The sequence below is a fragment of the Oryx dammah genome, unplaced genomic scaffold (genome assembly GCF_014754425.2).
Source record: "Oryx dammah isolate SB20612 unplaced genomic scaffold, SCBI_Odam_1.1 HiC_scaffold_11, whole genome shotgun sequence".
Lineage (NCBI taxonomy): Eukaryota > Metazoa > Chordata > Mammalia > Artiodactyla > Bovidae > Oryx > Oryx dammah.
Window position 1 is genome coordinate 47,035,166 of NW_024070195.1, and position 13,465 is coordinate 47,048,630.

The 13,465-nt window shown below is 46.2% G+C and overlaps 1 protein-coding gene across 22 annotated transcripts in view; it reads right to left on the reverse strand.

Moving 5' to 3' along the window:
- Positions 1-13,465, reverse strand: part of DST (dystonin) — a 514,228-nt gene that overhangs the window by 135,046 nt on the left and 365,717 nt on the right. For all 22 annotated transcript variants that reach the window (XM_040249211.1, XM_040249210.1, XM_040249209.1 and 19 more), the window contains 5 exons: positions 12,931-13,083; positions 10,520-10,753; positions 9,480-9,746; positions 5,683-6,231; positions 1,338-1,514 (listed from right to left, as the gene is read on the reverse strand). In XM_040249211.1, coding sequence (XP_040105145.1) covers positions 1,338-1,514; positions 5,683-6,231; positions 9,480-9,746; positions 10,520-10,753; positions 12,931-13,083 — 1,380 coding nt within the window. The remainder of the gene's footprint in view (positions 1-1,337; positions 1,515-5,682; positions 6,232-9,479; positions 9,747-10,519; positions 10,754-12,930; positions 13,084-13,465) is intronic.

Here is a 13,465-nt window from a genome sequence, read left to right on the forward strand (position 1 = left end):
CACACACACACACACACACACACACACACACACACACACACACACACGAGCCTCAGGACCGAGAACACACCCCTGACGTGGGGAAGCTACACCCTGCAGGCCGGGCCTGGCTCGGGCCACAGGTAGCGCTGGGTCAGCCCCTTCAGGGAAGTCACAGGGCCTGCCCTCTAGCCCCAGGCCCTCCTGTCTCTGCTTAGCTTTAAGCTGCCACACTTTACCCCAGGGAACGACACAGCACTCCTCCTGCCAGAAGACACTGGCCTCACGCAATACCTAATGGTCAGTGAAGTCAGTAGAGGCCCTTTTTCTCTCGTTAACAGCACAGTGATTTCGGACTCTGTAACGAACAGATGCAACCAAATCTGAAGGGCGGTGGTTTCACTGGCACTAATGCTCACTTTCTATCAAGCTGAGAATAATCTATTGCTATTCACCTGGTAGAAGGAAACACAGAATAGGTTTAAGAAATGAAACTTACAAACTCAAATTGGTTTTCTTCCTTTTTCGGCCTCATGGCCTGGCGTGTGGGGTACTAGTTTCCTGACCTGCCATCCAACCTATGCCTCCTCCAGTGGAAGCATGAAATCTTAACCACTGGATCCGCAGGGACATCCCTCAAAATCAGAATTACTGGTCACATAAAAGGAGAAGAAAATTTTTCAAAAGTTCTCTCCCCTTATATGAGGATTTGAAAATATACCTGAAATGTACGAAATGGGCTGGACTCTCTGGGCCGCTGGGGGTGTGGCTGAGACCCCACAATTACACAGTCCCCCAGCAACCCTGCACATTCAAAAGGGCAGGCGGCTTCTCTGAGAAGCGGGCGAGGTGACAACTGAAGTGTGCGCCTCTGTGAATCAGGGGGCAACTCAACAGGAGCCCACGTGGAGTGTGACGGTGACTGTCCCCTGGCCCCCGTCCACTCGTGGACGCTCAGCGAGGACCCACGGGGGCCCCGGCACGCAGCAGCAAGCAAAGCAGACCAAGGGTCAGTCCTGCGGACCTCAGAGCCGACGAAGGAGAAAGATAGCAAACAAAACAAGTAAGCGTAGACCACAGCTGGTCCAGGCAGGACTGGAGTATAAGCTGTGTCTGGGCAGGAAGAGGTGGGGGATATAAACCATGACAGCAGTGTCAGACCAGCTAAACCAGAGCGGAAGAAAGAGAAATGGACAGACATCGGAAGACCAAGTCAGGAGGCCCGCGGAGGGACACGCACACCTTCCCAGCCCCTCTCCCCTTGCCCTGTGGGCAGGATCACACAAGTCGGGGGAAAGCAAGGTTCCCTGTGGGACTACCGCGGGGCTGGATCTCTCCCTCCCTCTCGTTTCTCTTACCTTCATCTCTTCCAGCTGCCGCTGCAGGTTTTTAGGGTCCACGGCAATGGGCTCGGATAAGTGTCTGCTGGCTGTGGCCTCGCAGGCCTGGAGCCCAGAAAGAAGCCCGCACGAGGCGTCCTCGTAGTGCTGGTATTTATCCACCAGGTCTTTGAGGTTATTCCCGAGGACATTGCACTGAGAATCAAACAAAGCAAGAGTGGGAATAAAAATATGCTACTTCTATACAATCTTCAGGACCTAGGAGTCATGCCACCTGTAAGACACCAGACTTCAACCACAGTGAGCGAAACCTATAGAGCAAAGAGTTTCTCCTTTATATGAAGATGCTTCCTCTAACCAATCAGAAAGTCACCATAAACACGAGGAGACAGATTACATTTATGCCAGTTCAAAAACATACACACAGGGCTGAGTCTTCAGCCAGACTGAAGGCCCCAGGTGTCAGTCATCAGAGGGGCTCGTCTCACGGAGCTGACACTCCAGGTGCAGAGTGTACATCAGACGGAGAGATGGTCTCCGTGTTTCATGGATCACTTCTCTATGCCTCACAAGACTGATCAACACGAGGAGGGAAGAATCCAGACCAGGAGAAAGAAAAGGCCAACAGCCAATGATGCTCCTCAAGCCACGGATGCAGCCTGGTCAGCCCGTGCAGCTTATACTCTAAACTGGGGCACGTTTTCTCTTTTTTATTTCTTTTGCTGTTTTTAAACAAAATTCTCTTACTGGTCCACAAGAATAATAGAAATGGAAACTGTCTCTTAGCCACTCAGTATTAAAATAATACTAATCAAATATACGTGTAAAGCAAACACTTGTGAAGCGAATTTTAACAGATGAAGATTCCTTTCTCAAGTTTGAGGCTGCAAAGTACTCTATAGTTACAGTTTATATTTCATTTGCTCAGTCGTGGTTGACTCTTTGCCACCCAATGGACTGCAGCATGCCAGGCCTCCCTGTCCATCACCAACTCCCGGAGTTTACTCAAACTCATGTCCACTGAGTCGGTGATGCCATCCAAACATCTCATCCTCTGTCGTCCCCTTCTTCTCCCACCTTCAATCTTTCCCAGCATCAGGGTCTTTTCAAATGCGTCAGCTCTTTGCATCAAGTGGCCAAAGTATTGGAGTTTCAGCTTCAGCATTAGTTCTTCCAATGAACACCCAGGACTGATCTCCTTTAGGATGGACTGGTTAGATCTCCTTGCAGTCCAAGGGATTCGGAAGAATTTTCTCCAACACCGCACTTCAAAAGCATCAATTCTCGGCACTCAACTTTTTCTATGGTCCAACTCTCACATCCATACATGACTACTGAAAAAACTATAGCTTTGACTAGACAGACCTTTATTGGCAAAGTAATGTCTCTGCTTTTTAATATGCTGTCTAGGTTGGTCATACAGAGAAGGCAATGGCAACCCACTCCAGTACTCTTGCCTGGAAAATCCCATGGGCGGAGGAGCCTGGAAGGCTGCAGTCCACGGGGTTGCTGAGGGTTGCACACAACTGAGTGACTTCACTTTCACTTTTCACTTTCATTCACTGGAGAAGGAAATGGCAACCCACTCCAGTGTTCTTGCCTGGAGAATCCCAGGGACGGAGGAGCCTGGTGGGCCTGCCGTCTATGGGTTAACACACAGTCAGGCACGACTGAAGCAACTTAGCAACAGCAGCAGCAGGTTGGTCATAACTTTTCTTCTGAGGAACAAGCATCTTTTAATTTCATGGCTACAGTCACCATCTGCACTGATGTTGTAGCCCCCAAAATAAAGTCTCTCACTGTTTCCATTGTTTCCTCATCTATTTGCCATGAAGTCATGGGACCAGATGCCATGATTTTAGTTTTCTGAATGCTGAGCTTTAAGCCAAATTTTTCACTCTCCTCTTTCACTTTCATCAAGAGCCTCTTTAGTTCTTTGCTTTTGGCCATAAAGGTGGTGTCATCTGCATATCTGAGGTTATTGCTATTTCTCCCAGAAATCTTGATTCCAGCTTGCGCTTCTTCCAGTCCAGCGTTTCTCATGATGTACTCTGCATATAAGTTAAACAAGCAGGGTGACAAAATACAGCGTTGGTGTACTGCTTTTCCTATTTGGAACCAGTCTGTTGTTCCATGTCCAGTTCTAACTGTTGCTTCTTGACCTGCATACAGATTTCTCAGGAGGCAGGTCAGGTGGTCTGCTATTCCCATCTCTTGAAGAATTTTCCACAGGTGGTTGTGGTCCACACAGTCAAAGGCTTTGGCAAAGTCAATAAAGCAGAAGTAGATGTTTTTCTGGAACTCTTGCTTTTTTGATGATCCTACGGATGTTGGCAATTTGATCTCTGGTTCCTCTGCCTTTTCTAAATCCAGCTTGAATATCTGGAAGTTCATGGTTCACATACCGTTGAAGCCTGGCTTAAAGAATTTTGAGCATTACTTCACTAGCGTGTGAGATGCATGCAATTTGTGGTAGTTTGAGCATTCTTTGGCATTGCCTTTCTTTGGGGTTGGAATGAAAACTGACCTTTTCCAGTCCTGTGGCCACTGCTCAGTTTTCTGAATTTGCTGGCATATTGAGTGCAGCACTTTCACAGCATCATTCTTTAGGATTTGAAATAGCTCAACTGGAATTCCATCACCTCCACTAGCTTTGTTCATAGCGATGCTTCCTAAGGCCCACTTGACTGCACATTCCAGGATGTCTGGCTCCAGGTGAGTGATCACACCATCATGATTATCTGGGTCGTGAAGATCTTTTTTGTATAGTTCTGTGTATTCTTGCCACCTCTTCTTAATATCTTCTGCTTCTATTAGGTCCATACCATTTCTGTCCTTTATTGAGCCCATCTTTGCATGAAATGTTCCCTTGGTATCTCTAATTTTCTTGAAGAGATCTCTAGTCTTTCCCATTCTGTTATTTTCCTCTATTTCTTTGGATTGATCACTGAGGAAGGCTTTCTTATCTCTCCTTGCTATTCTTTGGAACTCTGCATTCAAATGGTTATATCATTCCTTTTCTCCTTTGCCAAAGTACTCTGCTTAGAGCCAAAATACACACACCACCTGCTGGTCAAAATGGGTAGTACAGTTTTATAGTCAGGGCTGCCTGGAAACCACACTACATGAACTAAGTAAATAACTTTACATTCTTAATTTTTAAATACATATTGTAGAAGTAAAGCAGATGAATAGGACTGATGGAAGCAAGATGAAAATGCCTTTTCCCTGCTTCAGTTTTCAAATTTCTTGCTTCTAATTCCAAAACTAAAGTTAACAGGACAGAATGAAAACTATAGGTACAGATTAAAAAGTTAAAAATGAAATAACCTTATTGCACAGAAAATGAAATCATAAACAAAACAACGTGAATACCGATGGAATCAGAGAAAATACTGGCAAATGATGAACCAACAAGGGCTTAAATTCTAAAACATAGACTGCTCGTGTAACTCAATAACAAAACAAACACCAATTGAAAAATGGGGAGGACGAAATAGACATTTATCCAAAGAAGACATACAGATGGCCAAGAGGCACAGGAAAAGATGCTCAACATCACTAAATATTAACCAAAATGCAAATCAATATTACGAGGTTACCACCTGACACCAGTCATAACGATAATCACCAAAAAGTCTACAAATAATAAAAGCTGGAGGGTGTGGAGAAAACGAAACCCTCCTACACTGCTGGTGGGAACGTAAACTGGTGCAGCCACTATGGAGAACAGTAGGAAGTTGCCTCAAAAAACTAAAAATAGAGCTACCACCTAATCTAACAATAGCACTCCTGGGCACACATCCAGATAAGCACTCTAATCGCTGTGTTCATAGCAGTGCTATTCATGATGGCCAAGACGTGGAAACTATGTAAGTGTCCATGGACAGAGACTGATAAAGAAGATGTGGTATATGGATACAGTGGAATATTACTCAGCCTGAAAAAGAATGAAATAAAGCCACCTGCAGCAATATGGATGGAGCCAGAGGTGAACAGTGAAGTAAGTCAGGAAGAGAAAGACAAATGCCCTATGATACCACTTGTCTGCGGGATCTAAAACATGACACAAAGTTGCCCAAGAAACAAAAGCAGAGTCAGACACAGAGTCACAGACATAATCCCAGACTCCTAACCTTTCCCTCCCTCTTAGGAGTCTGGGATTAGCAGAGGTGAGCTATCTTACACAGAGAGGATAAACAACATAGGACTGGGGACTATATTCCATGTCTGTGATGAACCGTAATGGAAAGAATATCAGAGAGAATGGATGCACGTGTACAACTGAGTCACTTTGCTGTACAGCAGCAATTAACATGACGTTGCAAATCAATTAGACGTCAGTTTTAAACACTGCACTTACCTTTGTGTAGAGGGACCTGAAGCGCTCGGTGGCGCGGTCCAGCCGGCCCTGAACTTCTCTGTGGGCGGCAGAGGTGTCCACCTGGTCCCGATCAGCCCGGCCGCCTCCCTCTCTCCCGCTGCAAGACTTGGCTGCCTCCAGCACTCTGTTGCCAGCGATGGTGATGTACCTCAAGTCCCCCTTGTGCGAAATGACATCTTCCGAGAAGCTCTTCTGCCGCTTGAGCTTGGCCGTCAGCCCGCTGAGGTCGTCCGCGCCGGCCTCCAGGTTCTGCAGGTCCTGCTCCGCTTGCTGCAGCCACTGCTCAAACTCGCCGCAGTCGGCGTCGAACTTCTGCAGTTCCTCCTGCAGGGAGCGCGTCCGGCGCACCGCTGTCTCCGACGCGGCCAGCGCGCTTTCGAAGTGAGCCTTCAGCTCCGTCACGTTCCTCTGCAGCTTCTCCTTCTCCTCCGGGCACAGGTGGTGGCCCTGCGTCTCCAGCAAGGCCTGGGCCGCCTGCGTGGCCGCGAGGACCGCCTGCTGCTGGGCCGCGAGCTCCGCGTGCTGCGCCTGCGCGAGAGCGGGGGGGGGGGGGGGGGGGGGGGGGGGTGGTGTCAGGGCGCGGGGTCCGCGGGCGCGGGACGCTCACCCCCGCCTCCCGCCACGCCGCCCCGCCTCTCCTCCACTGATGAGCTTCCCCACAGGAGGAGCACGCTCACCTCATCTTAGGATTTCCAGTCTTCTCTGGAAAGGACTTAGGCAAGCACACAGAACAAGTACCGTTTTGAGAAGTGTGGGGAGGAACGGCACAAATTGCTCTTCCAACTTGAAAACAAGCCCCCACCACCTGCTCTAGGTCGGCTGGTCCCTTCCTCACGAGCCCCCTAAAGGGAGGGGGAGCATCTTCACCTGATTATTGATCAAGGAAGTATGATGTTTGCTTACGAAATGATCTTAAAAAAATACTTAATAGGAAAAAAAGAATCTATAATTTGAAAGCATAAAAAAAAAAAACAACAGGAAGATAAGCAGTAAGCTAGAATAATACACATTTGGAGAAGCTCAAGAGAAGTCAGAGGAGCACGTACAACAGAGAAGCATCTTGGAGCTGCTCCTGGGCTGGCTGAGGCCCAGTTTCCGAGTGGAAAGAGAACAATACCCTACTGTCACAGATACGCTGAAACGACCACAGGAAGCCACGCGGGAAGAACACTGGCCGCAGAGCCTGGCACACCCAGGGATCCAAGTCCACCCTGGAGGCGGCGCACAAAGCAGGTCACAGGTGAGGGGCAGGCGGGTCACAGGTGTGCACAGCTACCCGCCCTGCGCCCTCAGGGCAGCTGCGCGGGCCTCTGGAGGCCAGGAGCCCTTCCTCTCCAGCCATAACCAGCTTCTTCCATCCACCCCATCATGCCATTAAAATGTGGTAAAAAGCATAATGGAAAAGACACAAGTGTATAAACACAAGTGTATACATACGTGTAACTAGATCACTCTGCTGTACCATAGAAACTGACACAACACTGTAAATCAACTATACTTCAATGTTTAAAACGTGTAGTAATCCTTTAGGGCCATTTCTGTATTTCTTGTGATGACTTACTTGGAGCCAGACGTCTGATCCCAACCACTTCCAAACCCCCTCTGGGACTTGACTGTCCCCCCGACCAGGCACCTGGCCCCCACCTCTACCACCCCCTACCCGCGGGCGCGCTGAGACCCCTTTCTCCAGCTGCTCTCCTCCCTGGCTCCAGCTCTACCCCCAAATACTTGCCTGGCAACCCCCATCTCCCCTAAGTCTTGCCACAAATCTCCCTCTCCCGTGTGGCCCTTCTCTAACCCTGAAAGAGGGCCCTAACCCCACACTCACCCACCCATATCCAACTCAACTCAGCAGGAAGTTGGCCTCCCAGCACCCAAAGAATGCAGATGGTTACCACCTGCCCAGTCATCCTCAGCCCCGCAGGCAAGCACCAGGATGGGATTCATTCTGCTCATGACTGACAAAAGAGCTGGCACCCAGGGGCTGAGAAAAGATCACGCCAGCCATCAAATGAACAGGGCCAAGGAGCTGTGGGGCAGCTCGTCCTGAAAAATCTGATCCCAGAGAACAGACTCACCAGTCCTGTCTCCATCCTGCCTGTAACAACACCTGCCGCGTGGCAGACATACGCAAGGACTTCTCTCTCGGTGACTTTTCTCCCACAGGTGACATCTTCCATGTGAGTTATAGTCACAGGACGCCTCTGTCCAGTAGGTTGGACAGGTGTAATCATACCTGTAGGTCACCCGGTCCGTCCTTCCCTCTGACAGATGAGGGGAGACAGGCTGCAGGTGGGGAAGCACCGAGCCCAGGACGCGTGGCACAGACATAGAGCTGGCCCCAGAGCCCTGTGCTCCCGAGCCTCTGGGCCATCTCTCCGCTCTGCCAGGAGAGCAGGAATTTCTGCAGTTCCTCAGGTCCCCATCTTCTCAGCAGTAAAACGTTCAGAAGGGCAAGCGTCATACTGTGGCCAAAAACAAGGGTTTCCTGAGCAGCCCCTGTGTGTCTGATCCACCCTGGTATTTTTCACTCCTTCGGTAGAGTTCCTAACCTTTCCTGACTCCTCTGTAACTGACTCACAAGGTTCCTTTAGGAAATCGTTACATTTTTCATTTTAAGAGGTAATTACAGTCAGGTTTTGAAATAACCTCTTGAAATTGTGATGTAATGAACACCCCCACTCTTCTTCTGGTTTACTTTCTAATTCCTGTAACCGAAAAGCTTCTCAGAGAGCACTCTGTTCCCAAGACGCCAAAGACAAAGGCTCAGAGGCAAACAGCAGAACCACAAACATTTCTGAAACCCACCAAAAGCCAAACACTGAAACAAAATGATTAAAACACTCTCTAAAAACAGCTTTCAAACGCCCCCTTGGCTCCTGGAACAGCATTCACATCAGCTCTGACTTCCTTCATGCAGTGAGCTTTCACCCCTCTCCTCCACAGCACCTTCACCAAAACAGCCATGCTGAGGTCTGCAGAGGACTCGCATGAATGCAAGAGGACACAGCAGGCACAAACTGGAATTCAGCAGAGGGACTCACAGCCTAGGTTTAAACCCAAACTCCATCCCTCGCTAGAATCATGACCTGGCCAAGCCAGCTCATTCTGTAAGTTACTTTTCCCATCTGTTGCTGTTCAGTCGCTAAGTTGTGTCCAACTCTTTTGCAACCCCATGGACTACGGAAGCCAGGTTACTGTGTCCATGGGATTTCCCAAGCATTCCCAAGTATTCCAGGAATACTGGAGTGGGCTGCCATTTCCTTCTCCAGGGGACTGTCCCGACCCAGGGATCAAACCCAGGTCTCCAGCACTGGCAGGTGGATTCTTTACCACTGAGCCACCAGGGAAGCCTTCCCCATCTGTAAAATGAGAAGAGCAATAATATTAACAATAATAGGCTCATCACCACTATAATTATATTCTCATTTTACAGAGTGGTGGGGAGGACGAAAGGACAAAGGGATGAGTCAAGCTGGGAAGAGCTCTGAAGCTTGCCTGGACCGCTGTCACCGCTCTACGAATGCTAGCTATTATTGTTATTGCTGTTAATTCCTTACAACTCTGCTTTACAGAGAAGAACTCCACCTCTAATGAGGTAGTTCTCATTGCTTTTGACTTGTTTACAATTCTCAGCACAACTTATTCTGACATAATGATGAGCCTAGAAAGAAAGGACTTTAGTCCCAAGGGTCCCTGAACTCACATGCTAAGTTCTTCCTATCTTTATAGACCCAAAAAGAGACTCTAACAATATCCTGTTTGAAACAACGCACCTTCATCTTCTGGTACTGCTGATTCAGGTTCTCCTCGGTGGTCCCGACATGCCCGTCAACATCCGTGTCCAGCAGGTTACCGTTAAATTCATCCTCTTCTCCCATCATCGACTTGCCATCACCCTCTTGAAAGTGCGTCCCGTTCTGCTCAATGATCTGTTTCGGCTCCATCGCTGCCCGTCCTGAGTCTCTGTCGACATTTGCCAACCAGTCCAAGAGGTTTTCGATTTTGGTTTTGCTCTCTTCCAGCTGCTTCGCAGCCACAACCTGGGCAGGAAAGGCCACAAAAGGTAACCTTGAACATGGGCCAAGGCATGGGTATTTAGACATTCCGAAAGCAAATAGTATGATCACTAAAAAATCAGAGTGGGAAAACAAACCAGACCCATGCTGAAAACTCAACATGATGAAATTAAGTCTTACAGCAACCGGTAGTTACTCTGAAGTTTCCATTGTTCTTAAAATACATTCCAAAATTATAACTGATGAGACCTCACACATCTCACAAGTAGAAAGTTCCACAATCCCACTTAGATTTTTTTTTAAAAGTCCAACAAAGCCTACACACTACTATATGTAAAAGAAATTAAGCTACAAGAAGGGAATCCCCTGGCAGTCCAGCGGTTAGGACTCGATACTTTCCCTGCCGAGGACACAGGTTTGATGCCTTATCAGAGAACTGTGCGAGCTGCGAGGCCCAAAAAAAAGCTACAAGGATATATGGTACAGCACAGGGAATACAGCCAATATTATATAATAACTATATATTGAATATAACCTTTAAAAGCTGTGAACCACTATGTTGCAAATCTGTAACTTCTAAAATATTGCACATAAACTTTGATAGAAAAAAAAAATTTTAAGTTCAGCAAGGCCAACTCTTCAAATCTGGTCAATTACATACATGAAAACCCCCAATTCTAGTCTCTGTGCTAATCATCGCTTTGACCTCCTGACAGCAGGTAACAAACAAAGGCCCTGGAGAGCCTCGTCATTCTCAACAAAGCAGCAGGAGCGGCACCACACATCTGAATAAGGACCTTTTCCGTTTCCTCTCGGATTGCTGTCGTCACAACCTTGTCCAGCTCTTTCTTCGACTGTTCCGCCTTTACAGTCAGCTGTTCACACTTCATCTTAGCTTCGTTCAGTTTCTGTTCAATCACAGCCTTATCTTCTCGTGACAGCTTTTCACCACTCTCTTTTAAGAAATTCTCTGTGTTTTTCACTATTTCTGCCAATGCCTGTGCACTTCCTTGCATATCTTTCTGTAATTCCTTTTAACACAGAAGAAAAAAAAATTTAGTAAATTAGTAAACCTATTTAATTCTTTCAAAACCATCATTCTGAAAGTGGGGGTAGGTGTGGGCAGAGGAGAACGCATACAACGCATACAGGTTGAAAAAGCATATTCAATACCATGTTTATCTGAATGGTTTTATTTAAATCATAATATTTAATGTAATTTGAAACCTCAAAGAACATTAAAGAAAGGTATAAGATTTGCATGGTTAATAAATGGATGTGGTTTGTAAAACACTGAAAACAAATATTTAGTATATAATCTTTACAAATTTGTACACATCAGATTTGTTTACATTATGTGAGTACATAATAAATGTTTTTAAATACATGTTAATATTATCAATTCTGTTTCTAAACATTAATTCTTTAACATCTATCTACTGCTCAGAATAAAAACAAATAATTCCCTAAATTATGAGCTAAGTTGTTCCTAACATAATTTCCAAACAAAGACAATTTTTTCTTCTAAATGCCAGAGTTCTATAAAACATAATGTTTGCTTCTTTGCCCTGGCTGCTAGGAAGCTCAGAGTAAGATCTCTCAACTAATATAGCTTTCCTCTCATTAGATTTCTGTATGTAATTCTTCCTCCTTTTTTCACCCATTATAATTTCATTCTCTACACTGGGAGGGATTGGGGGCAGGAGGAGAAGGGGACGATGGAGGATGAGATGGCTAGATGGCATCACCAACTCGATGGACGTGAGTTTGAGTGAACTCCGGGAGTTGGTGATGGACAGGGAGGCCTGGCGTGCTGCGATTCATGGGGTCGCAAAGAGTCGGACACGACTGAGCGACTGGACTGAACTGAAACTGTACTATGTTCAAGTCTTCATGTTATTTTCCCCCATAATTTAAGGCTCCCCAAATTTTTCTGGGAAGTATCTGAATTGAAAGAGACAGTGTTTAGTTGTCCTAGCATCACCGAGTGAAGAGGCTTTTTCTCCTTGTATATTCTTGCCTCCTTCATCATAACTCATTGACTGTAAGTGTGTGGGTCTATTTTGAGACTCTGTTCTGCCCCATTGATTTCTGTGTCTGTTTTGTGCCAACGCCATCTCGTTTTATGGCAATAGCTTTGCAGGACAGTTTGAAATCCAGAAGCAAGATAACTGTAGCTTTGTTCTTTTTCAAGATTACTTTGGCTATTCAAGGTCTTTTGTAATTCCAAATAAACTTTAGGATTATTTGCTGTAGTTCTGTGAAAAATGTCATGGGTACTCTGATAGGGGTCACACTGCATCTATAGATTTCTTTGGGCGGTATGGACAATTTTTACAATGTTAATTCTTCCAATCTATGAATACTATGTATAGAATACATAAAATATAAGAATATATATTGTACAGCACAGGGAATATAGCCAACATATTAATTTTAAATGGAGTGTAATCTGTTAAATGTTGAGTCACTGTGTTCTGAAGTCTGAAGCTAATCTGCTACTGTAATCAACTATACTTTAAAATAAATAAATATATATATATATTTTAAAGAGAGATACTTTTCACTGAGCCACTACTATACGGCATTAACTGCTGGTCCCCTGACATATAATATTTAACTCTGACAGTAACACAGCAGTGGAAGTGTGAGCAACAAAGTCAGCGAGGTTCTGAGAGCTTCAGTTACAAAGCTGATAACAAAGGGTCTGGGAGCAGAACCAGGAACTATCTCACAGCGAAGAGAATGTTCCTTCTCCTGACACCAAAATAAAGCTTTCTTTATCTGTTACTACTGCTTGTTCCTTGAAGGAAAAGAAAAAAATCTCAGAGAACAACGAAAGGCATAAAATGAACCTAAGAAAGACCAAGAACCCAAACTCAGGGACGTGTCTCCTGATTTGTGAGTGACTGGTCTTCAGTGGATCCAGATTCTAACTCATCATACAAGGTTTTCTCCCACCTATCAAACTTCCTATATATATGTCTCCTCCATTCAACATCTCACCAAAGCAGAGTCAAGAAAATTACCTGGTTTGCTGGAGTCTGAAAAACAACTTTTAGTATAAAGTTTCAAGCTCAGTCTTGGGTGCACCCTGCCTCTGAAAAGGTAAAGGGATGACTACTTTCCAGTAGCCCCAACTGCTTTCCAAATACCAGTAATCCAACTCAACATGGACTCGACCCACAAACGCAAAGCCAGATTCTACCTCTTGCTTGGACTGGTACTTCTTTAACTCAGCCGTGCCGTCTCCAATCACGAAGGCTTCCTGGTGACCGATGAGGCGGTTTTCGGTTTGGGTGAGAAGGTCGCAAATGCCCTGCAGTTTCTCTTTGTACTCCTGCTGACGCTCGGCCACCAGCTGAAGGGAGGAAAACCACAGCCTCATGAACTGGTCCCCAGCTCACTGCCGTCATAGCCGTTTACCACAACACATTCTGCAAGTTCCGTCTACATAAGCGTCCCTACGTATGCTGTAAACACGATAGCAGTGGGGTGCACACTAAGCAAGTGACAGAGAATGCGAGAGCGTGGCTCATGCCCGGGGGGGAGGCCACGCTTCAATGACACCGCTCAACAGAACACTGGCCACGCATATGTGTAAGAGGTGGAGCTTCCGACCGACGGGAAGAAACATCCCATTTTCTGAAGCTCTTGAAACCTGCAGACACACACAATTAATTCTGCAAAAGGATATCAAAACAGAAGTTAGTTGTGATCGATCTGTGAGCATATAGTCGTTA